The sequence below is a fragment of the Lampetra planeri genome, chromosome 5 (assembly GCF_965212315.1).
Source record: "Lampetra planeri chromosome 5, kcLamPlan1.2.h2, whole genome shotgun sequence".
NCBI classification, from domain to species: domain Eukaryota; kingdom Metazoa; phylum Chordata; class Hyperoartia; order Petromyzontiformes; family Petromyzontidae; genus Lampetra; species Lampetra planeri.
In genome coordinates this window covers 18369855-18396402 of record NC_136111.1, presented here as the reverse complement: position 1 = coordinate 18396402, position 26548 = coordinate 18369855, and the positions used below count along the sequence as shown (strand labels likewise).

Sequence of the window (26548 nt, the reverse complement as noted above, 5' to 3'; positions counted from 1 at the left end):
CCTGGTGTCTAACGATGGGAAATAATGTTAATCTATAGGCCGACGGGTAAACATTTAATTCGTTTTTCCAGCAGCATGTTGACTGAACAAGGCGATACCTGGATGGGTTTGACTTCGCTGGATCTAATCAGCAACGAAACAGCATCGTAAAAAACCAACGCCACTTTTCTAAGGGGTGGTTTGCAGATGCAGACACCCATAAACAGCTACGCTCGCCCAAAATTGTGGAATGAACAAGAAATGTTGCAAACTGTGCGCAAGGCAGAGCCACTGCACTGGACTGACCGACGTCAAATAGAGAATCTGGCAGTGGAACTAATTACCTCGATTCTAATTTTCAAAATGTTCAAAACCACAATGCAAAAAAGGGGAAACGGCCATATCCTGCTGCCCGAGTTGTGTGTACGGCTTCCCAGAACTGCTGTATCCAGACGTGGATAAACCCGATCGCCACATCTCCATTGGCTAAAATTCTTAAGTCAAATTATATCGGACGAGCGTTTAACGCGCGCGCGTACATCGCCGAGCCATGCGGTGGTGTCCTTGGTGGCCATGTGGAATTCTCACCGAGGCCTTCGCTGAACATAAAATCAGTGCGCGCTCATCGACACAGTTGTCGTGCAGACCCCCAACGGTGGGTGGAGGTTGGTCACCCACAGACCTCGCCACGTGTCCGGAAACACGTCCAGCAAGGCCCGACGGCGCCGCAGTGGCGAGATGTCATCTCCCTCGCCTCTGGTATGCAGGATTTGAAGCTTTCGTGGCTGCAAGGATTCATACTCATCTTCTTGATTCTTTCGGTAAATTCACGTAGAAGGGAAGTAATAAAATAATAAAATAATAAAACATAATAAAATAATTCTCACGACGTTTCGGCCACAACGCAAGCAGCTGTCCTCAGGTGAAGACCAGGTCTCCCCGACAGACCTGGTCTTCACCTGAATCAAGAAGATGAATCCCTGCAGTCACGAAAGCTTTAAATCGAAAGGATTCATACTCTTAGGTTTTTTCGGTAAAGTCACGTAGGTAAAAAAATAAGTAATAAAAATAATAATAGAAATAAAATTATAAATCACGTTTCGGAGGCAACACAAGTCTCCGTCATCAGGTGGGACAGTCACAGCTAGATACAGTAAATTTAGCTGTGACGGTCCCACCTGATGACGGAGACTTGTGTTGCCTCCGAAACGTCGTGATTTACAATTTTATTTTTATTATTTTGTATTATTTACCTACGTGACTTTACCGGAAAAAAACCTAAGAGTATGGTATGTAGGAGGTCGTGGATTCGATCCCGACCCTGACCCCCTGTATATTTGGAGTTTGCATGTCTCTCTCGCTGTGGCCGCGTGGATATTTCTCCAGGCCCTCCAGTTTTCCCTTCCACATTTAGAATGAACATCACGGATTTAGATTATTTGTCCGCTACTATTCATGTCCACGTAATAAGCCACTTCGTTGACCTGTCATTTGTGGCCAGGTCGCTTCTGAAACAGAGCGATATAGCTCGGTGGGCTTTACCTGGTAAAATAAAATAAGAACAATTATATGGCAGATGAATGAGCGACGCGTGTGGCACGGAACAGAGGCCCCTTGCTGTGGTTTGTGTGCCATCGTCTTCCCCAGGGCCTCTTGCCCGACCCAATGGTCGATTCGCTCGCACGAGCCGACACCTTCGACTTGCGACACATCCATAGCGGGCAGCGGTGGAACGCAACAAATTGTACGATTGAAATATGTACCTTTTTTTTCCTTTTTATAATCCAAAATGACGTTGAAGCAGGCTTTAGGGGAAATGTCTTTATTAAGTAAAACTACGAAAACAAAACCACACGCAGCAAGCGAAAACATTTTAATTATTCATCCTGAGGCCTACAGCAACGAGCGATTGGAGGGTCAGGGGTCGTTTGGGTTCAGGTTGGCGGGGCACGGGAGTCTGGGTGAGGGGGGGGGGGACCGCATGCATTCGGTGACGAGGTGAACCCTGACCATGTGATGATGTGACGGGCGAGCGAGCTGCCGCACGGATTTCCTCCGGGCTGCGGAAGAAGACTTCTCCCAACGAGACGTCACCGGTGACGGTAACGTTTTTGTTGTTTTTGTAACGCGACTCCCAAGTGGAACTTTATTTTCTCTTCTCTTTATATATTTTCAATTAAAACAATTATAAAGTTCAACGTTGCTAAAACCTTTACCTGTTCGCCGATCGATTCCGCCGTCGTTTGCGACTGCGAGCTGCGGCCGTGTGTTTTTTTCTCTCTCTCTCTCGTGTCTACGCGAGAAATTTTCTTTCGATACTTCCCCCCCCCCCACCCCAGCGATATTGGATAATTGTTGAAATGTCACACACCTAACGTTTAATTAAAAACAACACGGGCGTTTTTACACGTTCTCTTCTGCCCGTCGTGCGCGCGATACGAGAAAGAAAGCGGGGGCTTGTACGCGACCAGGCAGGCATGGCGGCCACGGAGGTATGGAAAAAGGGGGGGGGGGGGGGGGCTCCTCTGTTGCCTTGACAACGAGAGGAGGCGCGCGGGGGGGGGGGCGTGGGCGGGTACCAGGAAGGACCCCTCTACGAGGTGACCTGCACGGCCGTCTGGGATGCCTGCTTGCCTCGCTGCCGTTGACCTCCCCGCCGTTTTCCGCTGCCCCTTCCCTGTGGTGGACAGACAGACGGACGGACAGACAGACAGACAGGTGTGAACAAACGCCAGCGAGCGCGCACATCGACGCGCGCACGAAACACTCCGGTGCACGTGAACACACGACGTAGTTTCATGCGTGAACACGAGCCACTGCGTAAGCAACCAAATATATGTTTAGGAAATTAAACAAGTGACAACAGAGGTGCCGTGATCCATATTTGTCATTGGGCTAGGCATAGCAGTAGCCTTACCCAAAAACAAATATGGATAATAGTATTTGCTCAAAAGTTCCACCCCTGTTTATAGACATATATACGATGCCAGGGCAAGTGCTTCATAATACATTTTTGGGGTCCCATCAAAGAATGCGTGTCGTAATCCTCCTCCACACCTTACACGGCCGACTGATAAAAGTCGTCGCGTGAACAAACGTGCCAACTTATTACTGATTCAGGGGCACACTTGTGTTGGAACTGCCTGACGACGCTGGTTGCAACACCGCTGCTGCTGAAGCAGCAACTGGCAACGTTTGGATGGTGCACGACGCACATTTTGCTTACGCAATCTGACCCAAAAATAAATTATGCATCATTATATTGGCCTCAAAAGTGTGCGCGTAAAATTTAGGGAAAGTGCTGTTCGCGAGCACCAGGCAGGCCACGCCGTAAAGTGATCGGTGGGATCCGCACACAAGTACATCTAACCATCATCATCTCGCCAGTGCTGATGTTCAATAATTGTTTTCCACTATGCCGACCTGGGGGAAGCCCATATAAGTGTCAAATGCCAATAGCCAAGAACCAGGAGTTAAACCCCAGCCGCTGGGGTTTCAGGTCAGTGCATGTCGAAACGCGACACGAACGTCAAAGTGTAAACACGCCGTACACTACATAACGTCGGCTGTATTGGCAAATTCACAATGCACCCACGAGTCTCCGTGTAAATACACTTCCCTGCATGTGTCCGTGTGTAAACACACACTGTGCAACGCGTGTCCGTGTGTATGAGCACACTGCACGTGTCTATGTTTATACCCACTACCCCACGTGTATCTGTGGGGCGCGAGAGGGGAGCCAAGGTGGGGAGATGTTTTAACTACCTCACCTGATAATAGGGGTTTTCCCCTTTTATCTGGCAACAAAACTGAAACCTTTTTACAAGGATTCATGTCTGCATTAACCACAATACTTGCAGTCAAAATGCAAACAAAAAAAACACGCTATGATAATATATGGCGTCCTCTGGTCGAGCACCAATTGGGTCGAGGCTCAAAAGAAAGCCGTCCCTTGGTGTGGACCAATCAGTTTCAAGGACAATGCATATATTATCATAGTGTGTTTTTTTGTTTGCATTTTGACTGCAAGTATTGTGGTTAATGCAGACGTGGATCATTGCAAAAAGGTTTCAGTTTTGTTTCCCGAAAAAAGGGGGAAAACCCTATTATTATATTTTGGTACTGGCAAAGGAGGTCTAATGATGTAGATACCTCACCTGGTATACACGGTTCGATTCCCACCCTGACGCCTGTATATTTGGATGTTCTCCCCGTGGTCGTAGCGATTTTTCTCCGGGGTCCTCCAGTTTTTCCCTCCACATTTAGAATCAACATCACGCGTTTAAGAGTATTTGGCTGCTATAAATTGCCAAATGATAAACCGCTTCTTTAAGCTATCATTCGTGGCCAAGTCGCTGATGAAAAAGAGCTACATAAATAGTGCAGTGGGCCTTACCTGGTGAAATAAAAAGGTGTGTGAACGTTCACACACAACACGTGTCTGTGTGTGTTAACACACACGACACCACCTGCATCTGTGTAAATACACTAACCCCCCCCACACACCTGCATTATCTGCGCAGTGTAAACGCACAAAACTCCGCGCGTCACGCTCTCGGACAAAGGGCGAGCACTTTTGTGAGCGAGCGCACGTGCTGAATCGAGACGTCACATTCACAACCATCACCTTCTCCTTGTCTGCCTCCTCTCCTTGTGACTGCATAAGGGGGTGTGCAAGGGGGAGTGGGTGGGGGGGGGAGAGGAAGGCAAAGCATAGTGGCAGGATCAGAGTGCAAGACCCCCAGAGAGCGAGAGAGAGTGGAGAGAGCAGGAGAGCTGCACCAACAACAACCACCATTCGCCATGCACACATGCACACACGATAACGCACAGCAGGATGTACATTAGTACACACACACAAGCACACTTCTACACACACACACAACAACAGCTGCCATTCGCCACCAAACAGCGATGACGTCACCCCGGCGCTTGTGCCAGGCTGTCCACTCTAAGGCCACGTGGAGTGTCGAACGCCGCTGGAAGAACCCGGTGCCTTGGGTTGACTGACTGAGATGACTGGTAGATAAGCTGCACCACTCGCAGATACACCTCCACTCACAAACTACTGGCCACAAATGATAGCTCAACATCGTGACTCATCATGTGGAAATGTATAGCAGCCGAATGCTCTTAATGCATGTTTCTGAATGTGGAGGGAAAAATCAGAGGACTCGGGAGAAAAATCCACGCGACCCATGGGGAGAGAGACACGCAAACTCAAAATATACAGGCGTCAGGGTCGGGATGGAACCCGCGACCTCCTGTATACCAGGCAAGGTAGTTGACATCTCCTAGCCACCGTGGCGCCCAGAGTTTAATCCGGGTTTCTCAAGTTGAATGAGCGGATGGTCTCAGCCCGCTCACCAATAACTGCACGACAAAACCACCCCCCTCCCATCCAGCTTCATTCCAGCTCTGCGATTTAACAGAAAAGTCTGTCCCATGCGACGAGGCCTCTTTGCGGGGCGTACGAGAGGTGAGCCCCTACAGAGTGGGATTTAGACGTCGACCGAAGAGCGCCTTCACGAGTGGTTACAATGGACGTTCTCTTAGAGACCCATTCTCCGACACAGGGTTGTGCGCTGCTAGCTGCCGAGTTCCAAATAAACCATTTGTTTTCTAATCGCTAAACTTTGGCTGTAAGGATCGTCCTTCAACTGATCAGGCGATGGAATTGATTGAACGGATAATAATGAGAATAACAATCGGCGCGTTAAACGCTCACGTTACAACAGTTTCGATTGCTCGGCTACGCGAGACGCTGCAGGGTTCCACGACAAAAAATGTGGCCAGATCGATCATCACGCGGCCTAACTTCCCCCCCAAAAATAATTAATCATGAATCAGTCTACTTATTGACTCATGACATAACACTGGCACAGTGCCAACGCATACCGACCGAATCCTTTTGAGAACGACAACAGACTAACAAGAAGCACAGACGGACCGAGCGCCACACTCGCACCAGGGCCCGGAGTCGAACCCCGCGCGCCTGCGCCGGTTTCCCCGCGGCGCACCTGTGTTCCCTGTGCCGCCACCTGCGCCGTCGCGTCCTCCAACGACGAGGAGGCTCCAGCCTCGGCGCCGGCGTCACCAGCGGCCGCCCCCGGCGTGCCCGACGCGGCTCCGTGCTGGCCCGCGTTGGTGCCGAAGCCTCCCTTCTTGCTGGGCTGCATCTTCACCTGCTGCGTCTTCATGTTGGTGGGCGCCGTGTTGACGCTGGAGATGAGCTGGCGCACGGGGTTCGGCAACCCAAACACAACAGGAGCGGCAATTTGTTTTGTTGTTGTTCGAATTCGGTAAAAAAAAAACACCATCAATATTTCAAGAGCCGCCAACGCACGCGAATACGAGGCGGTGGTCGCAAAACAGTCCTTCGTGAGTAGCGTGCGGCACCAGAGCCGCAGGTTGCGGACCCCTGCCCATGGTAAACTAGACTTCCATGGTAAACTGGACTTCCATGGTAAACTGGAATTTCATGGTGAACTGTACTCCCATGGTGAACTGGACTTCCATGGTGAACTGGACTTCCATGGTGAACTGTACTCCCATGGTGAACTGGACTTCCATGGTAAACTGGACTTCCATGGTGAACTGTACTCCCATGGTGAACTGGACTTCCATGGTAAACTGGAATTTCATGGTGAACTGGACTTCCATGTTGAACTGTACTCCCATGGTAAACTAGACTTCCATGGTCAAGGGTCGGCAACCAAAACAACAAGAGCCATTTTTGTTTCGAATTTCGGAAGCCGCACTGCAGTCCTTAAAGAGCCTGCGGCAACCATCGTCATTGTCGTCATCGGAATGCTTTCGCTACCATCGAGCACATTTACAGCATGTCCCAACGCGGTAGATGAGTTCCTTCAAAGTGCCGCGTCAAGCGAAAAGCGCGCCAAGCGCCAAACTGTTTCCCCGTAAGTAATATTACGATAAAGTTTTCGAAGATACGATATGCTGTGCGCACACAGCGAGATGGCGGGACAAATAGCTGTGGGTACGCCGCCGCGTTACTGTATCATTCCGCGTACTGTATGACTGTACCACTCAGCCACGCGGCTCAAGAAAGTAGTTTGCAGTCTGCCGCTCAAAAACCGCGCTACAACGTGGTAAGCGTTATAACGGGGCGCACTCTGCGTTGTGCGAAAAGTGTTCCCGAATGGAAGAACCGCGTTACAGCGAAACAGCGTTGTGTGAACAGCACGTATTAAGCGAGACTTCAGGCAATATCTGTTTACAATATAATTCAATCTCCCAGGACGATGCGTACGATGCGTACGTAAATACCACCCTTAAAATATTGTTGGGGCAAGTGCTGATAGCGAGTACCTACGAAGGACAGCACGGCACATGAGTGGGTTGAGTGGCCAGCGCCACGCCTGACCCCCTTTGTCTCCCTCGTGGCCATGTTTACACACCGCACCAGGTACTCATTTGAGGCCGAGTCGACCTAGGGGAGGCCCAGCACCGGTTCAGATAATCGTCACTGGTGTTGGCCGTGAGCGGGAATCGAACTCGGGCCGCCGGGTTCGTAGCGCAATAGCGCTCACCACTACACTACACACGCACGCACGTGCGCGCGTACTTTGGTGATGGTGCCCACGGCTTTCGTGCGTCCCTCCCGGAACACGAGGCGGGTGTCCGGGTGCAAGAACTCGGGGCTCTTAATGAAGCGGAAATGCACGTTGGCCTTGTCGCCCGTGCGCAAGCAGTCGCGGCTCATGCCCAGGATCGTGGCCGTCTGCCGGATGCTCCCACAGTGCACTGCATGGGGCAGGTGGGGGGGGGGGGCACAGGGAAAGGGGGCAGAGGACCATGGCGGAGAGGCAAAACAAAACATCCGAGTCAGATTTGGCACGGTACATGAAATACAGAATTTAATATCTGGTACAAAAGATGTATTACCGAAGCTATCAACAGAAGCTGTGTACAGGGTTAACTGCACATGTAGTAAATGTTATGTTGGGCAAACAGGAAAAATGATCAGCACGTGACTAAAAGAACATCAGAGAAATATTAAATTCTCCCAAATACAACTGTCAGCAGTTGCAGAACACACGTGCCAACAAGGACACTCAATTGATTTTGATAATGTGGAAGTTTTGTGCAAAACTAGCTACTACTGGCCAAGACTAATTAGAGAATCTATCGAAACTGAAAGAAAAAAATATTTAATTTATTTTCTTTCTCTGTGACTTTACTGAAAGAACCAAAGAGTAAATAAAAATAACTTTAACCGTTCGGATAGCTACCGTCTTAGTGCTGCGTGGAAGCGAATCATGAAATAATACATTATTTAAATGCATGCGTACAAAGGGCAGCGTACTGCAATAGGGATTACCGTTGGTACGGCTATTTTTAATAAACACAATAGACAGCAAGGACAAGTTAAAAGGACTCGCATAATGCACATGCATAATGCACATGCATAATGTAGTTGACTCAGTAATCCCGCGCCCCCCCCCCATCATTGTGCAAGAGCGCAGAAAGGTCAACACATCTACGCCTCTATATAACGAACGAAACAGTAAGAGACTTCTCCACAAATCTGGCTGTCGCCTGATGAAGCTAGTTGTAATTACTAGCGAAACGTCGTACTCAGTTTGTAAATGTTGTGGATTGGCTCTCCAACACACCGGTGTGCTGTACTAGTATACTACACTATACACTACTATACACTACACTATACACTACACACTGTTTACGTGACAACCCTTACGAGTTGGCTGTGTTGGCTGGTGGCGGGTTTTAACGACACATTTATATATTTATGCGATCTAACCCAAAAACCTCTATTCTGGATAATATTGGTCGTGAAAGCCTACGTGTTAAACCTTAAAAGGGTGTGTGGGGGGTGGAGGGGGGGGGGCGTCGCGGCGGCAATGAGGGAACGCAAACGATGACGAGAGCGGCATCGTGAATTGCAGACAAGACCGTGACGGAATAATAAACGTCGCTTGCGGGGCCGTAACCAGCCCGTCGGCTGTGTCCAACCTGCAGGCCGCATCCAGCCATAGGGCGTGTACAGCCTATAGGCCGTAGATTCCCCACGCCTGCTCTAGGGCGATGGTTGCTGAGTCAGAGTCCCTGCGACCATCGTCACAAACGACGCCACCCACCCATGGCCTGGTAGCGTGGGCTGATGGTCGTCGGATGGTGGAGGACCAGGATCTCAGCCTCGAACTCCCAGTATGCCTGAGGGTTGACGCGTGGTGACACCATCACCATGCCCTTGCGGATCCACGCACGCTTGATCTGCGTAGGCAACGAAACGCAGACCGCGAGCGACGCCAGGGGGCGGCGCGTTAACGATGGCGGGAGCGGTGGCGCAGCAGTTCGCTCACCGGCGCTTTTCATTCTGAATTCAAAAACCAGGACCCACAGCGGTTTGCTCGCAGAGGGCTCAAACAGTCTCTCCCTGGGCTCAGTGGCTACGACACGGCCATCGTGACCCAGACCGCAGAGCCACCCATCCACCCCGGTGACCTAGCCCTTTGTCTGCCGAACTGTTGCACTCTCGTCGGTTAAATCTCGCGGTTTGGTCCCGGCAATTGCCCAAAATAAATCCGCTCGTCCCCTTGCCCGGTCGCAAGAAAAAAAGCCATCTCGGCACCTTTGACAAGGCCATTGTGAATCCCCTCCACCCCCCCCTCCACCCCCCCCCTCCACCCCCCTTCCACACCCCCCTTCCACCTCCCCCTCCACCTCCCCCCCTTCCACCCCCCCCTCCACCCCCCCCTCCACCCCCCCCCTCCACCCCCCTTCCACACCCCCCTTCCACCTCCCCCCCTTCCACACCCCCCTTCCACCTCCCCCCCTTCCACCCCCCCTCCACCCCCCTTCCACACCCCCCTTCCACACCCCCCTTCCACCCCCCCCTCCACCACCCCCCCTCCACCCCCCCCTCCCCCCCAACCCATCCGACACGAGCCTTGGCGGCCGCTACGTTACCTTCTTGAGGGCGAAGGAGGCGGTCTGCCCGCCGCGCACCTCGCGCACCGGCATGCGCTTGCGGTGGATGCTCTTGACGGCGATGGCCGTGAAGGCGCCCAGCGGGTCGGGGCCCAGCAGCAGCGTGTCGTTGAGTCGGATGAGGCCTCGGAGCACCGTGCCTGACACCACCGTGCCCACGCCCTGGAAGCGCAGCGGCGGTGAAATCAGGATATAGAAAGGAGTGATCCTTTCTGCGCGTGCTCATGCGTGCAGTCCAAAAGAAAGGCGCACACGTATTAGGACAGCTTTCAGATGACGCTCGCGACAGATACGTTTCCTCCGTGGCGGGGAATCTAACTCGGGTGGCCACGTTTGTGACCCATTAGGAGAGCCGCCCAGCTTCCACTCCACTACACGCACACGAAGACAGAGATCCCCCGCGCAGCCTACAAAGGCTGCTGGAGCAATTGTTTGCGGACACCAATTAAGGCCGGCACGGCGCACGAGGGAGTGGCGCGGCCAGAATCCACACCCGGCCGTCGTTGGACGATGGTTGCCGGAGTCACTGTCGCTGCTGTTGTCAGCACGGAGGCCCTGGATCGGTTCAAGATATCCACTCGCCACCGATGTTAGGAATCGTTAGCCCTTCTCGCAGACGACATTCACCTGTAAAACACGGAGCTCTGAATATAGCACAAATACCTAATTATCATCATGATTGGTTGGGCTAGGCCAGATAATGTTTGTCGTGTAACCCTCTACCACCTGACAGAGAAACAAATTAAATTGCCATGTGTACAAGCGTTTAAACACGTCAAAGCGTTTTAACGTATGTATATTTAACTTCTTTCACACCACCGTACGTAGCTAAATATGCTAATCGGAGGTGCGGGGGGAAGCACAACAAACTAAACACAAAAAGCAGTAAGGCCGAGTATTTTACGGTTAATACGCCTGCAGTGTTAACCAGGGCAGACTCCCGGCTTCGAACCGCCAAACTCTGCGACAATCAGCAAAACGGGCTCCCGCTGGACCACATTACCGCCCCCAAATTAACCATTGAAATTGTATTAATTCTAATTTTATTCATGACATTGGCTGCGAAAACCTACTACGTGTTACGTACTAAATAGATGTTAACTACCTCGCCTAGTATGCATATATATTTGCAGTTTGCATGTCTCTCTCTCCCCATGGTCGCTTGGATTTTTCTCCAGGTCCTCCGGTTTTTCCCCTCCACATTTAGAACCAACGTCACACGTTTACAGTAATTTGGCCGCTTTACATTTCCACGTAATTACAATAAGCTGCCTCGTTGACCTATCACATCGCGAGTGGCAAAGTTCGCTTCTGAGAAAGAGCTACACAGCTCAGGCCTTACCTGGTAAATAAAAAATAGTTTTTTTTAGAGTTCATTTGACAAGCTTGGAAATTATATAAACAGCATAGTAGTATGCAACTGCCATTCTCTGCATCGTATGTGACTGCACCACGCGACTTTTGCCACTGAAAGGTACACTCCGTGCGCTATCATCGCATGTAGCCAGATCGCTTCTGAAAAAATTGCCACAACGCTCAGTGGGCCTTACTTGGTAAAATAAATAAATTGTTCAGTTTTAAAAGTAAACGATAGTGATCCGAAAGCATGACATCGCTTCCGTACTTTTCCTGCCCCCCCCCCCAAAAAAAACTGATGTCACAGCGGGAATAGGGCAACGGCGTCGCTTTCTCTGGCGCAAGGGGTGTTTAAAATCCGTGCTAAAAATATAAACCAGTTGATGGTTTAGTTTTATGCTCGCGTTACCGGCACAGAGTAGGTGTCGTCGATCTGGAACTCGGCGGGCTCGGCCTCGCTGAAGCCCATGCGCGCCGACAGGAGGTTGAGGAACATCTTGAGCAGGTCCAGGTTCTCGCCGCTCACGTTGGAGATCTGGAAGATGGGGCAGATGCGCTCCGACGTGAAGTTGGTCGCAGTCACCACCACGTCGTCCCGCGTCTGCACCAGCACTGGGATCTTGCGGCAACCGGGTGACTTCAGCAGCCTCTGCAGCAGCTTCAGCGTGTCTGGTGCCGACGACGATGATGATGGTGACAGTGGTGATGGGAATTGGAAGAGGGGGGAGGAAGAGGAGACAGAGGTCAGGTTGTGATTGGACGTGAAGCGGCAGCTGCAGGAGGATTAGGAAACCTTCTTCTTGGGAGGAAGTACCCGTCCCGATATTTCAGCTTGCTTCACTGTTGTACTTCAACTTCATTTTGGTAACCCACTCTTACAAATGAGGCTGTGAATACCTTCAATAGTCTGTTATTGCGACGTGCATTCCCACTTTAGAAATTGTGCATACAATTTAGCGTTTTTTTTTTCAAGAACGCGAAACGTTAAACTCTACGAGGAAATGTTCCCCAATTCGTCAGCAACGTATGTATGTATATACACGGTACAATGCATAATGCGGCAAAGTTATAGCGGAGGATACTTATGCACAAATTACGGACCCCTTGTCAATCCACGGCTGGTTGAAGGCATCCCCACACTGTATCGGTGATTCAGGGGTTGTCTGACCGTACCACTGAACACGCGCGACACGTTTAACAATCATTAAGCTACATAGCTCTTTTTCAGAAGCGACCAGGCCACAAATGATAGCTCAATGAAGTGGCTTATCACGTGGAAATTTATAGCAGCCAAATACTAAACACATGTTAAGTCTAAATGTGAAGGGAAAAACCAGAGGACCCGGAGAAAAATCCACACGACCACAGAGAGAACATGCAAACTCAAAATATACAGCAGGTCGTCAGGGTCCGGATCGAACTCAAGACCTCCTGTATACCAGGCGAGGTAGTTAACATCTCACCACCGTGGCGCCCACGGTGGCGTAATGTTATCTCTGCATTCGAATGGAGAAGCTTGGGCAAACAAGGAAGGGAATGACGACTGGAGTTGTTTTTATAACACTCTGCCCCAACCCGGTCGCGAGGTCACGAGTGGCACCTTGCAGCACATTGGGCGGGCACATGTCGATCTTGGTGACGACCACGAACACGGGGACGTTGAGAGCGAGCGCGAGGCCCAGGTGCTCCTTGGTCATGCCCACGATGCCCGCGTTGCTGCCCACCTGGTGCACGCGCGGGCAGGGCAGGAGGAAAGACAGGAGGGGGGCAACGCGAGCGGTCAATGTCAGAGATCTATCTTCTTGGTTCTATTTATTTTTATTATTTTATTACTTCCCTTCTACGTGACTTTACCGAAAGAACCAAGAAGATGAATCCCTGCAGTCACGAGAGCTTTAAATCGAAATGTCAGAGATCGATACGAGCACACGGTGTGAACAACCTCCAACCCTTGGACCGCACAGCAACACGTCTGCCGGCTTCCATCGTATAAGTCTGTGGATGTCTATGCAATTCGATGAATCTGCACACGAGTCCGTATCTCAACCAACGGACCACAGAGCAAGTCACTGTTCGCCCCCCTCCATCGCATCACTCCAAGCACAACGGATACCCCCCTCTATCCTTGTGCCCAAAGAAAAAGGTCCCCCATATCGCCTTTGACAGACTGTTGGGGCAAGTGCTGTTAGCGAACACCTATGAAGGCCAGAACGGCACAAGAGGGGGTGAGTGGCCAGTACCACGCCTGATCAACTTTGTCTCGCCAGTGGCGATGTTTACACGCCACACCAGGTACTCATTTGAGGGCGAGTGGACCTCGACGAGGCCCGAGAACGGTTCAGATAACCGTCACTGGTGTCGGCCGTGAACGGGAATCGAACCCGTGTCATAGGGTTCGTCGCATGACGCACCAACAACTGCGCCACCGTTCCCCCCCCCCAACATACACGCGCACGTGTGTACGTGTGTGCATCTCACCATGAGCATGCAAAAGTCGGGCAGGTGACCCGTCATGCCAAACACCGTGGTCTTCAGGTACTTTTCGTGCCCCGCCAGGTCGATGAAGGTGATGACCTTGGAAGACTTCTCGCAGATGCGTGTCCAGTCGAGGCCGCTGGCATGCGCGTCGGGCTTGTTCACCACGTTGCCGGCGCTGTCGAAGCCCAGGATGTCGTTGCCGACGCTGCTCGTCCTGCCCGACTCCATCTCGTGCTTGTGCCGGAAGAGCTTCTGGCGCGCGAAGCCACGGCCGTTGTCCAGCTCGCCGTGGGTCAGCACGCCCAGCAGCGTCGACTTCCCCGCGTCCACGTTGCCCACCACCGCCACCCTGACCATTGGGGGGCGGGAAGGTGGGGGGGAGGGGGGGTCAAAGTGAGGTCGCGGGGGTAGGGAAGAGAGAGGAGTGGTCACAGAGGTGGGCAGCGGCAGAGGTCGCAACCGGGTACCTGATACCCCTACTCTACCCGATACCCGGCTACCCGTACCCGGCCGGGTACCGGTACGGGTACCCGTTTGCGACCCTGGTGCGGCCGGGTACGGGTACGGGTAGGCCGTGAGTCACTGGTGAGTAACCGTTTGTCACTCATTTCGGGTAGGGTACGGGTACGGGTAGGGAACGGGTACCCGTACCGGGTACGGGTACGGGTACCCATTTGCGACCCTGGTGCAGCCGGGTACGGGTAAGGAATCAAAACCCGTTTGCAACCTCTGGGCAGCGGCGATTGGAGGAATGGTCACGGAAGGCAAGAGGGGATGTCACGGTGAGGGAGTGGTATGATGGGGAAGTGGGGAGGGTGAATGGGGGGGGGGGGGGGGTCGTCATGGAAGGAAAGGGGTGGTAATTACAGATAGTCATGGGAAGGGGAGAGAATTGACACGTGGGGGGGTCAGTGGAGTGGTTAGAGCCACAGAGGAGCATGAGGAGGCAAAGAAAGTGGTCACGTGGGGTTCCGGGGACTAGCGGTTGTGGTGGGGGGGGAGATTTGGGTGGAAGAGGGAGGGAGGTTGGTTGGTGCTTCCTCTTTCAACCAAGTGATATCGCGGTGTCTCATCTAATCTCTCCGCTAACACACATCTCCGTGAAATCAGAAAACAGCCTCGCACAGCACGGCGTTTCGAAACAATCGAGCACACGGTCGAGGATTTCAGCGCGGGCTGGAGCATGCTGTTGGGCAGCGTGGAGACATCCCTGAGGCTTGTGGTTAGAGGTGGGGGGGGGGGGGGCGGCACTGCGATCGCTGGACACAAAAGGGGGCATTCCTGTGGTTGTGTGGTTAGAAGAGGGTGGTACCACCGTTTTGTCGTTCGAGGAGCAGTGCAGTTGTGGAAAGGCAAGTCTCATCCATTGCAGTTCTGCACCGATGGGGGTCATTCCTGCAGTTTCACCATGGTTTGCAATATTTTAACTACCTCGCCTGGTATACAGGAGGTCGTGGGCGCGATCCCAAACCTAATGTCTGTATATTTAGAGTTTGTATATTCTCTCTCCCCGTGGTCGCGTGGATTTTTCTCCGGTTTCTCTGGTTTTTCCCTCCACATTTAGTTTATGGAGCAATTTGGCTGCCATACATTTCCACGTGATAAGCCACTTCGTTGAGCTAGCCAGCTCGCTTCTGAAAAAAAAACTACACGGCTGAGTGGGCCTTACCTGGTAAAATAAAACATTATTTTAATAGTTTAGTTGTGCAGAGGCTGTGAAGCTCCGTGGTCAGCAGTGGGATGAGGGGGTCGGCGTGATGGCGCGACCCGTCGTTCGCTTGACCCACCTGACCTCCAGGAAGTCGTTGTCAGCCACGTTGCGCCGGACGAGGTACTCGCGCGCTCGCCCGCCCGGCTCGGAGCGCTCGCGCAGCAGCACGATCTCGGCATCGCACTGCCCCGCCATGCCCTCCAGCGTCGCCGCTGACGCCACCATGTCGTCCTCGCCCAGCCCGTACTCTCCGCCATCTGCCGGTGAGGGCGGGGGGGGGGGGTGATGCAGCAGCGCACGTGTGAGTGTGTTGCGTTGATACGTACGCGGTGAATGCATAAAGTGGTGTTCTTTCATTGCAAGGTCTGCGGGCCACTGGCGGCCCCTGATGTGCGCCCCCCCCCCCCACTACACCAAACACAAATTGTGAAAACACCCACATCGTGCTGTGAAATCCAACGGTTTCAAATGTGTGGCGGCCCTCACAGCGATATCTTATCGGCAAAGGTGGCCCCCCTCTGAAAAATTAGTGAAGAACACTGGCATGAAGCAATTATCAGGCCTCGGCTTACAGACCTTAGGCAAGGACATGGTGACCACCGCCACCTCACCCTGTGTCCGGTCAGCCAGTGACGAGCAACTCACTACACTTCAGAAACCGGTTTAAACCTAAGCGGATAAAATCTGGATTCGAACTTACGACCTCTGTTGTGCCAGCCCAACATCTCCGACACGCTATCCACCTGCTGAGCCACCAGGCCATCTCTCATTTCCCTAACTCAGCCATTAATTTATTGCCCGCCAACTGACGCCATCCTTTAACGCCCGTCCCAAAATTGTCATGCCCTGGTGCACAATTCTAGCGAGGGCTGCTTGATCCAACAATCTCTCTACGAGTCTGTTGGGGAAAAAAATAATCCACTTGTGTGCGCAGGTCTTAATAATCGACTAATATTATCTTAAATTTCGATTTAAAGCTTTCGTGACTGCAGGGATTCATCTTCTTGGTTCTTTCGGTAATGTCACGTAGAAGGGAAATAATACAATAATAAAAATAAAACATAATAAAATAATTCTCACGACGTTTCGGCCACAACGCAAGCAGCCATCCTCAGGTGAAGAACAGGTCTGTCGGAAAGACAGACACTGTCTTTCCGACGTGACTTTACCGAAAGAACCAAGAAGATGAATATTATCTTTGCAATTATACGGCTAACTTAGCACAAAACGAACCCTCTGGCAACAATCGGTGAACGTGCTACCGCCGGGCCGTGTCATCGGGCCCGACTTGCGAGTACCGGACTCACCACTGCCCTGCCCGATGACGTAGATGGTCTCGCCCTGGCCCTCGGAGAGACGCTCTCGCAGCTGCTGCAGTAGGCGCTCGTACTGCTCTGTGTCGGGGCTCACCAGCGCCAGCTGATGCACGTGGACACACGGACACACAGACAGACACGTGGTGTGAGAGGTAGACGTGGGCACACAAAGACATTTTACGTGCTATGAATTAAGGCCATCGGTCAAAACGTCGCCGATTATATATGTTTCCTTTGAAGGCCGCAGTGTTAACACGTTGACGGAGTGTGTTGAACTTTGGTGTTAAAATTTGATTTTGGGACTTCTAACCCCCAAACTAAACGGGGGGGGGGGGGGACAACCACCGATGATAACAATAAAAGTTGTTTATAAAAAAAAACATAGAAACAAGGGAAGCAGAACAAGTGCTCGAGAGAATAACTCGACGTAATGACGATACTGCTGTTGCTGATGGGATACGATGGTCGGCATTTAATGACACCAAATTACGTGGCGATTGCCGCTGCTGCTGCGTTGTCAGTGGTGCACAAGCAACAACAAACCTCGACACAACACGGTCGTCAATAACACCGTGGCCCTAAAAGGTCACAAATAATATATGTGCATTATAAATAAATACGGCTGATCTTCCATGCTTGTGCCCACTTTTACGTATTTGTTTCGGAACAATGTTGTTGAACGAGAAACGTGTTTATAATTGCTCGCGATCACTGATAGCCAGAGGGTTCGAGTGGCTGGCGGGGTTAGTGACTGTGTTGACGAGCAAAGAACCCTGGTTCGATTGCCCATTCATACGAATATCACCCAAACCATTATCGACCATCGTGCCCTGGAATGTGTAGCGTGTCGATCATTATTTTTGAAACGCTTACACGAAAGAAGAACAAGATAACAATCGAATAGGGACGTTAAGGGTACGGCGTTGAAAGTTCATAGGGAAGTCAACTTTGACACTCGGCCACACACACACACGGAAAATGTACCGGATGTTAGCTGTGTATGATGTGTCACTGACTTAAATGTACGTATGTATGTTGAACTTCATTCGCACCGTACGTAGCCAACCGTGCTAATCGTAGATGCGGGGGGGGGGTGTGAAAGACCACAAAACTAAACATACATCAGCTGTTCGTTTGAACAGGGTTTACAGCTATGGCATAGCTGTGAACGTTAGCAACACGCCGTGAAAGAATGTTCATTCAACGCGGTGCCACGTTGTTTCGTTTACTTTGTAACTTTATTACAACCCAAAACAACAACAACGTCACCACCAAGTTGTTGCGACGTCACCACCAAGTTGTTGCAACGTCACCACAAAGTTGTCGCGACGTCACCACAAAGTTGTTGCGACGTCACCACCAAGTTGTTGCGACGTCACCACAAAGTTGTTGCAACGTCACGACACCTATTGTGCTGTTGTCGGCGAGGTGCACATCAAGGCCACGTGAAACTGAATATCCCCACGTGTTGGCCCAAATTCGACACGTAGCCGACACCTCGACTTACATAACTGTATACAAAGATGCCCATATAGCGCTCACGAATCACGGAATGTTTGGCCAGCTGCTTGGTACACATAGAGCCATTAAAAGCGACCTGGCCACAAATTAGAGCTCAACGAAGCGGCTCATCGTGTGGACATGTCGAGCAGCCACACACACAGCACTCTCTAAACGCGTGTCTCTACATGTGGAGAGGGGGGGGGGAGAGCACGCACACTACAAATGCTACATCACAGGAGTAAGGGTCGGGATTGAACCCACGACCTCCTGTATACCAGGCGAGGTGGTGAACATCTCGCCGATGTGTCATTTTATTCCTGCTTGGTGAGATGTTTCAGGTCTATGACAACATCACCTGAAACAGTGTTTGGTACGGACGACCACCCACACACAAACACGGTCATCATCACGTCGCTGCGAGGCTACGTTGCTGGCAATTCAACGCTTCCACCGTCAATGTTCCGCGCAGTGGGCCAGCCGTGCAGGACAGACGAGGCCAGGCGTGGGACCGACTCGTTCCCGAGGCAGGAGCCTCTCCACCACCACCACCCCCATCAACACCACCACCATCAACACCACCACCATCACCACCACCCCCATCACCACCACCCCCATCACCACCACCCCCATCACCACCACCCCCATCACCACCACCCACAACCCCCATCATCACCACCCCCATCATCACCACCACCACCACCACCCCCATCACCACCACCCCCATCATCACCACCACCATCATCACCACCCCCATCATCACCACCCCCATCATCACCACCACCACCCCCATCACCACCACCCCCATCACCACCACCCCCATCACCACCCCCACCACCACCCCCATCACCACCCCCACCACCACCCCCACCACCACCCCCATCACCACCACCCCCATTACCTTCGATGCGAGTGTCGAGTCCGCCTCCCCATTGACCGTCTCCAGCACGCCGCTGTCCGGCGCGTACAGGTTGCTGGCCTCTGCCGCTGACCCGGGGAACTCCATCTCGGTGGTGGTGGTGGCGGTGATGGTGGTGATGGTGGTGGTGCTACCACCAGGTGCTCGCTCGCTCTTCCTCCTTAACCTCACCGACGGCGATTCACTGAAAATAAACTTGACCCCGAGTGTCGCCTTCCAACGCAGACCTGCGACCTCTAACCCCCCCCGCTCCCACGATACAATCAACGTCTCTCCCCCCCCTCCAAACTCGCGTTGCTTCTACGACACCACAACGGGGGAATCGGTGGCAATAAATAAGTGCACCTGGGACCCGAACGACAATGGTCACGTCTGAGGTGATCGCGAAAAGCGAACGTTAAGAGCGGCTGTCACTTTCCCACGCGTCAACAACAAGTGTGACCCCCCCCCCTAAACCACTAAACAACTCAGCGCTGTTGTAATCGATGTTGTGCTCGTGTTAGTAGGAGTCGAACTGTCCCCGCGGATATCAACGGCAGCGAAATCGACGGCAGCAGTGGCCGTGCCGAGCCGGGGCCGCGCGACGAAACGAGGCCTCCGCTCGCCATTCCGACTCCAGGAGCCGCCGTCAAAAGCCTCTTCTCGTCCTCGCCGTCCGCCCCCCCCCTGCCTCAACTCCTTGCGCTTTGACGACGCCGCGAATACCCTCTCCACCGCCGCTCTTGCCGCTCCTCAGCAGTTGCACGGCCGCGCTAAGTCACGAAGACGACGACGACATCATCATCATCATCGGGACGTTTCCTCGGCAGCGCGCACTGTCCGCGCTCGGTTGTGCTGACGACATCAGCCCGCAACGAACCCCGGGGTGGTGGTGGGGGGGTGGTGTGGGTGGGTGGGGGGGTCAGTGGTGGTGGTGGGGGGTGTGGTGGGTGGAGAGGCGACGTCCTGAAGCGTCGTCACACAGTGGGGAGGCCGCTGCTGCCGCTGCCCCTCCTCGCCGCGGTGCTAACGGTGTCTTTGGCGGCCATCTTGGTACTCCGGCGCGCACTGATTGGTCGGCTTCGAAGACGCGGCGTGGGAGGAGCGGGTGGGGGTTCAGATCCCGCCTCGCCATTGGTTCCTCCACACACCCCCCCGTCGTCGCTTGTGACGTCATCGGAGCAGGCAGTCAACCCCGTGGTAAGATGGCGGCGGGCGGGCGGTCGCCGCGTTGCCCCTCCTCCAATAGGGCCGCGCGACGGCGTAACGGGCAAACAGCCGCCGCCTCGCGGGTTGCGCTGATTGGTCACCGCGGGCGAACGCTCTTGTGATTGGTTCGCGGCCCAATAGGGGGGTGTGGCCTGGGGCGTGCGTGGTGTTGATTGGATGGATGGGGAGAGAGGGCGGGGGCAGAGCTGATGATCACCAATGGATTTGTCGAGCGGCGGGCGGCATGTTGACTGCGGGCGAACGCTCTTGTGATTGGTTCCGCGGCTCAATAGGGGGGTGTGGCCTGGGGCGTGCGTGGTGTTGATTGGATGGATGGGGCGAGAGGGCGGGGGATGCGGCCGCGCTGATGATCACCTATGGAGACGAAGCCAGTTGTTTCATGCCAGTTTAACACGCAGTAGGTAGGCTTTCGCGACCAATATCATCCACAATAGAGTTTTTTTTTAGTTAGCGTAAATATTTCAATTTAAAGCTTTCGTGACTGCAGGGATTCATTCATCTTCTTGGTTCTTTCGGTAAAGTCACGTAGAATGGAAATAATAAAATAATAAAAATAAAACAATTAAATAATTCTCACGACGTTTCGGCCACAACGCAAGCAGCCGTCCTCAGGTGGAGAACAGGTATGTCGAGAAGACAGAGTCTGAATGACCTAGTGTAAATATATCAATGTGTCGTAAAGCCGCCACCACCCGACAGCCAATTTAGTAAGGTTTGTCACGATAAACAGCGTGGGTTTAACGACACATTTATATTTACGCGATCTGACCCAAGAAAACCTGTATAATGGATGTTTCATAGCTGTCAACCCATACGGTTTACCCTGTATTCTTGTACAGGGAAATTGAGTTTTCAGGTCCATACGGCGTACAGCCGTTTCAATATGGGCAACATTTGTGCGCCTTTTGGCGTCATCTGGTCCAACACCATGTGAGACTAGGCTCTAAGAAAAGCTGTCTCGGGTGTGGACCAATCAATTACAAGGACAGTGCATACATTATCAGAGTTGCGTGTTTTTTGTTTGCATTCTGACTGCAGGTATTGTGATCTATGCAAACATGACTCCGTGTAAAAAAGGTGTCAGTTTTGTTGCCAGATAAAAGGGTAAAAACCCAATTATCAACATTTGTGTTGTCTATTTGTTTGTGTTTCTCCCTTGTGATGGGACTTTGTAGGATGAACGTTGAGATTTATAAGGGCACGGGGTGACCAGTAAGGTCTGAATTGGGCTGTAATAATGTAAAACGCTGATAAGGGGTTGACAGGTGTGTTGTTTACACACAATAAGAATCTTTATTTTGACTGGAAGAATCCGATTAGCTATAAAGCTCTTTTTTCACACGTGTCCTCTCGTGTACTTTGCACTCCTATTGTTTTGGACTGTTTGTTATTGTAATGTCCTTACCCGCCCCTAATGGGCATCTGTGAAAAAAATTAACCCGTAAAAACAAAGTTTTTCACTATAAATCCTTTATATGCGTGGCGGCTAGAGTCCTCTCTAATTTTTTCCTAAAAAAGTGTAAAATTTTGGAAACTTTTTTTCACGAAAATACATTGTCACGCACAACGAGTCTGTGTGCAAAATGTCAGCTCGATTGGGTCACGGGAAGTGGGTTAAAAAAACGACCGAAAGATTTGCACGGTCGTAAGCAATCAAGCAAGTGAACTTAATATAAAGGATTTTTAAATAGCTTGGGGGGCGTCCATAAATGACGTCACGCACCTAGGGGGGGGGGTTCAGACATTTGTGACGATGTGTGACGAGGGGGGGGGGGGTGAGAAATGTGACGTCACGTAAAAATGCGCAACTTTAAATAAATATAGACAACACGTTCTACTTAATTAAATAGACTTTTTAATAAATGTTTTCTCCTACAACATCAGAGTGCAGCGCCACATTAAATACGCACTACAATGACAATAGTTTAAAGCGATTTGAAGCATGTTTTATTTTCAAAATGTTAATATGGTTTGGGGGGGGCAGAGCTTTGTGACGTCATATTTGAGGGGGGTATGACTTTGTGACGAGGGGGGGGGGTCAAAAATCGTCCAAAATAGCGTGACGTCATTTATGGACGGCCCCTTGAGAGCTCATCGGATTCCTCCTGTGTAAATAAATATTCTTATTCTGAACGAACAATGTAAAATACACGTTAGTAGCGCAACGTATAGGTAAGGTAAGCAAATCACAATTTTTTGAGACTTTTCTATTTACGTGGCTTTACCAAAAGACCCAAAAAATATAATAAACTTTTTATATCAATAAACAAACAACTTTTACCAGGTAAAGTCCACTGAGTTATAACGGTTGCTTCTTTGTCATGGATTACGGAGATATAATAAGTAAGAATAAAACCCACGTTATATACAAAGTAGCAGTAATTAGTGGCTGTATATCACTGATGAAGTTCAATAAAGGTGAAACCGTGACTGTCATGACGATTGCCATTATGCCAACAAGGCCATGTCGATGATGAACACAAAGAGTGAAAGAGTAGCACAGTTGCTATTTGGGTTAACACGGTCACGTCACTCACGAGTCACAGAGTTAAACCCATAATGGCACGTTTGCCCGATACAAATTGGCATAGTTATGTCAGCGATGAGCATAACAAGAGTGAATCCTGTACGAACACAGATGTCATCTACATCTGTGTAAGATGTGGGAGGGGGAGGGTTATTTGACTATATCTTCCTAGGTTTTTTTCGGTAAAGTCACGTAGAAAGTAAAATAAAATAAAAACAAAAATCACGACGTTTCGGAGGCAACACAAGTCTCCGTCATCAGGTGGGACCGTCACAGTTAATCTGGCTGTGACGGTCCCACCTGATGACGGAGACTTGTGTTGCCTCCGAAACGTCGTGATTTTTGTTTTTATTTTATTTTACTTTCTACGTGACTTTACCGAAAAAACCTAGGAAGATGATTCCTTGCAGTCACGAAAGCTTCAAATCTAGAATTATTTGACTATACTTCATCATCAGTGCGGGTTGGTGAAGGCGGGAAACGTGAACTTGGAAGCGTAGAAGTACGGTACAACATTTTTCTGTACTGCCCTCTGCGGTGCACAACAAAGCCTGGCAGCTCCCTAAAACAACCCGTTAATGTATAGGAGTCACCAACCCGTGGACTATCCAGGCTTACACCTGCTTAGATTGGCCATAGCTGCTTTGCTTTGCTTTGGTTACTTGGTAATTTTTTAATTTTCAAATAACCTCTAAAAAAAATGCGTTATGTGCGTCTTCTCATGTGTGTTGTCTGTGTGCCATATTCATGTGCTGTCTGTGTGCCATATTTTGGCTGGCTGATCCGGATTAAATTGTGACTGACTAATGCGCACAAACTCGCCGCACTGCGAGTTAATGCTGTGTGGAGCATTCTGGAGGGAAACCAAATATAAACAGAATTCCGTTCCGTCTCCACATTAATAAAACATATACTGTATAGTCTATACTCTTGTTTTTTCGGTAAAGTCACGTAGGTAAAAAATTGAATTAAAATTAATAAGAAATAAAATAATAAAAATCAATTGATTTTATAGATTTGAAGCTTTCGTGACTGCAAGGATTCATACTCTTAGTAAAATAATAACAATCAAATGATTTTTATTATTTTATATTTTTTATTAATTTTAATTACATGTTTTACCTACGTGACTTTACCGAAAAAACTAAGAGTATGAATCCTTGCAGTCACGAAAGCTTCAAATCTAGAACTGTATAGTCTATCCGCCTTTTGCATGTCTTTCCAGATCACAATGTCTTTAACAAGCCTGACTGCTGATGAGGCCCAGATTTGTCTAAACCGCTGCAGAGTTTGCTTGCTCTGGTAACATTTATTGCCAATTATTTTTAGAGACAAACCATATCTACAGTGTGAAATGACGTGACGAAATAAATGTTTTACGAATCGTATAATATTTGGGCTGATCCACGTAAATAAATTATCCGGCCAAATATGTGTTGTAAGACCCTCCACCAACCGGACACAAATTCAGTCGTCACGCGTACGAAGCGTGGCACGTGACACATTTGGCCAGATCATTTCGCGTGACCTAACTCGCGACCAACTCAATTGTGAATCATGATCATTGGTGGCGACTAAAAACCACATTAGGGGCCGTCCATAAATGACGTCACTCGATTTTGGACGATTTTTGACCCCCCCCCCTTCGTCACACGGCGTCACAAAAAGTCAGACCCCCCCCCCCTCAAATATGATGTCACAAAGCTCTGCCCCCCCCCAAAAAATAAAACATGCTTCAAATCGCTTTAAACTATTGTCATTGTAGTGCGTATTTAATGTGGCGCTGCACTCTGATGTTGTAGGAGAAAACATTTATTCAAAAGTCTATTTAATTAAGTGGAACGCGTTGTCTAAATTTAAAGTTTCGCATTTTGATGTGACGTCACATTTCTCCCCTCGTCATACATCGTCACAAATGTCTGACCCTCCCCCCCCTAGGTGCGTGACGTCATTTATGTACGGCCCTTAAGTGCTTAAAGTTAATATTAATTTAATTGGCACAGGCACCCACGGAGAGCTCTGCGGGTAGCCCTAGCCCCCACCCACCACCAGAAAGGACCCCAACTACCAGCCCCCACCCCGATGCATGACGGGACACCCCCCCCCCCCCCGGCTAAATTTAATTATTTTCGTAATTAACTCGCGACTTTGGTTTTCTTAACCATCACCAAGATTCATCATAAGCACACGAAAAAAAAAACATTTTTAAACAAACTAAAAAAAATAACCACGCAAGTGTGGATTATCAACTTAATTGTTTACGGCTCCGCGGCGGGACGCTCAGATTGGCCGAGGTGAGTCCACGTGACCGCGTCGTTGACCAATGGGAGGCGTCCCAGTGGTGGGGGTGGAAGTGCTGCCCGGGTGAGGGGGTGAGGGAGTGAGGAGGGGGGGGAGGGCAGCAGAGCGAGGGAGGAGGCCGCCGAGGACGGTCACGCGGTGAAGGTGGTCGTGGTGGTCGTGGTGGTGGTGGAGGAGGTTGATGAGGTGGATGCTGAGGAGGTAGTGGTGGTTCGTGTCGAGGAGGTGGTGGGAAATCGGGTGAGGAATAGAGTGGTGGTGGTGGAGGACGTTGACGAAGTGGCTGCTAAAGAGACGTGGAGGGGGTAGTGTGGTGGTTCGTGTCGAAGAGGCGGTGGGTTGAGGTGGTTGGCTGAGTGGTGAGGAACAGAGTGGTGGTGAGGAGGTTGACGAAGTGGATACTACAAAGGTGTTGAGGAGGTAGTAGTGGTTCGTGTCGAAGAAGTGGTGGGCAATCGGGTGAGAAATAGAGTGGTGGTGGTGGTGGTGAAGGTGGTGGTAGACGAGGTGGATGTTGAGGAGGTAGTAGTGGTTCGTGTCGAAGAGACGGTGGGTTATCATCGGGTGGGGTGGTGAGGAATAGTGTGAGGTGCCTGTCTGTGGTGGGGAATAGAGGGTGGTGGTGGTGAGGAGGAGGCAGACGAGGTGAGGATTGAAGAGGTGTGGAGGTGGTTGTGTGGGAAATAGGGTGACGTGGTGGTGGTGGGGGGTAGTAGTAAGGTGGTGAGGAGGAGGAGGTGGCGATTGGTGTTCAAATAGGTGGTGTGGCAGGGGTCGTGAGGCGTCGTCGTGGTGAGCTTCGGAAGAGAAGTGGTGGTGAGGAGGAGGAGAGGTAGGAGGAGGACGAAGGGTGGTTGGTGGTGAATGTTGTTGTTGATGAGGAGGTGAAGAGGTGAACACGGTAACAGCGAGGACCCCTCCGTTGGGCCGAGAGCTCCCGGTGGTGGTGGTTGTTGTTGTTGTGGTTTCTTTGGCCTCCTCTTCCTCACCAACAACAACAACAACGTCTTTCACGTCGTCGTCTTCCTCATCTCCATCGTCGTCGTCTTCCTCAATCGGCATCGAGCTCGGGGTAAATGAGATTCACCCTTCTTCACCATCATCGCCATCATCACCATCACCCTCATCATCTTCATCATCATCACCCTCATCATCATCACCCTCATCATCATTCTTCATCATCACCCTCATCATCACCATCATCATTCTTCATCATCATCATTCTTCATCATCACCCTCATCATCATCACCCTCATCCTCATCACCCTCATCATCTT

The 26548-nt window shown here is 50.9% G+C and overlaps 2 protein-coding genes across 3 annotated transcripts in view; one reads left to right on the top strand and one right to left on the bottom strand.

The window, feature by feature from the left end:
- Positions 1–1785: 1785 nt before the first annotated feature.
- Positions 1786–20119, bottom strand: GTPBP1 (GTP binding protein 1). 2 transcript variants are annotated; one of them, XM_078594858.1, is made up of 11 exons: positions 19217–20119; positions 16807–16918; positions 15576–15756; positions 13789–14137; positions 12911–13034; positions 11720–11979; positions 9934–10116; positions 9102–9237; positions 7568–7746; positions 6000–6212; positions 1786–2656 (listed from the first exon to the last, which is right to left on the bottom strand). In XM_078594858.1, exons 1-11 carry the CDS (start codon positions 19319–19321, stop codon positions 2573–2575), a joined length of 1926 nt encoding a protein of 641 aa, XP_078450984.1. In that variant the 5' UTR covers positions 19322–20119; the 3' UTR covers positions 1786–2572. The 2 variants fall into 2 exon arrangements, with proteins under 2 accessions (XP_078450984.1, XP_078450985.1); XM_078594859.1 differs by having other exon boundaries at positions 6021–6212.
- A 5260-nt stretch (positions 20120–25379) lies between these two features.
- JOSD1 (Josephin domain containing 1) overlaps positions 25380–26548 on the top strand; it is a 29583-nt gene continuing 28414 nt past the window's right edge. Inside the window, exon 1 of the mRNA XM_078594857.1 lies at positions 25380–26343. The gene's annotated coding sequence lies outside the window, so the exon portion shown is untranslated. The remainder of the gene's footprint in view (positions 26344–26548) is intronic.

Excerpts from the sequence above, each read along its gene's own strand:
- GTPBP1 (XM_078594858.1), bottom strand. The coding sequence starts at position 19,321 with ATGGAGTTCCCCGGGTCAGCGGCAGAGGCCAGCAACCTGTACGCGCCG. Across the intron at positions 13,035-13,788 it reads CCGACTTTTGCATGCTCATG|GTGGGCAGCAACGCGGGCAT; the intron begins GTGAGATGCACA and ends CGCGTGCACCAG. Across the intron at positions 2,657-5,999 it reads TGGCGGCACAGGGAACACAG|GGAAGGGGCAGCGGAAAACG; the intron begins GTGCGCCGCGGG and ends TGTCCACCACAG.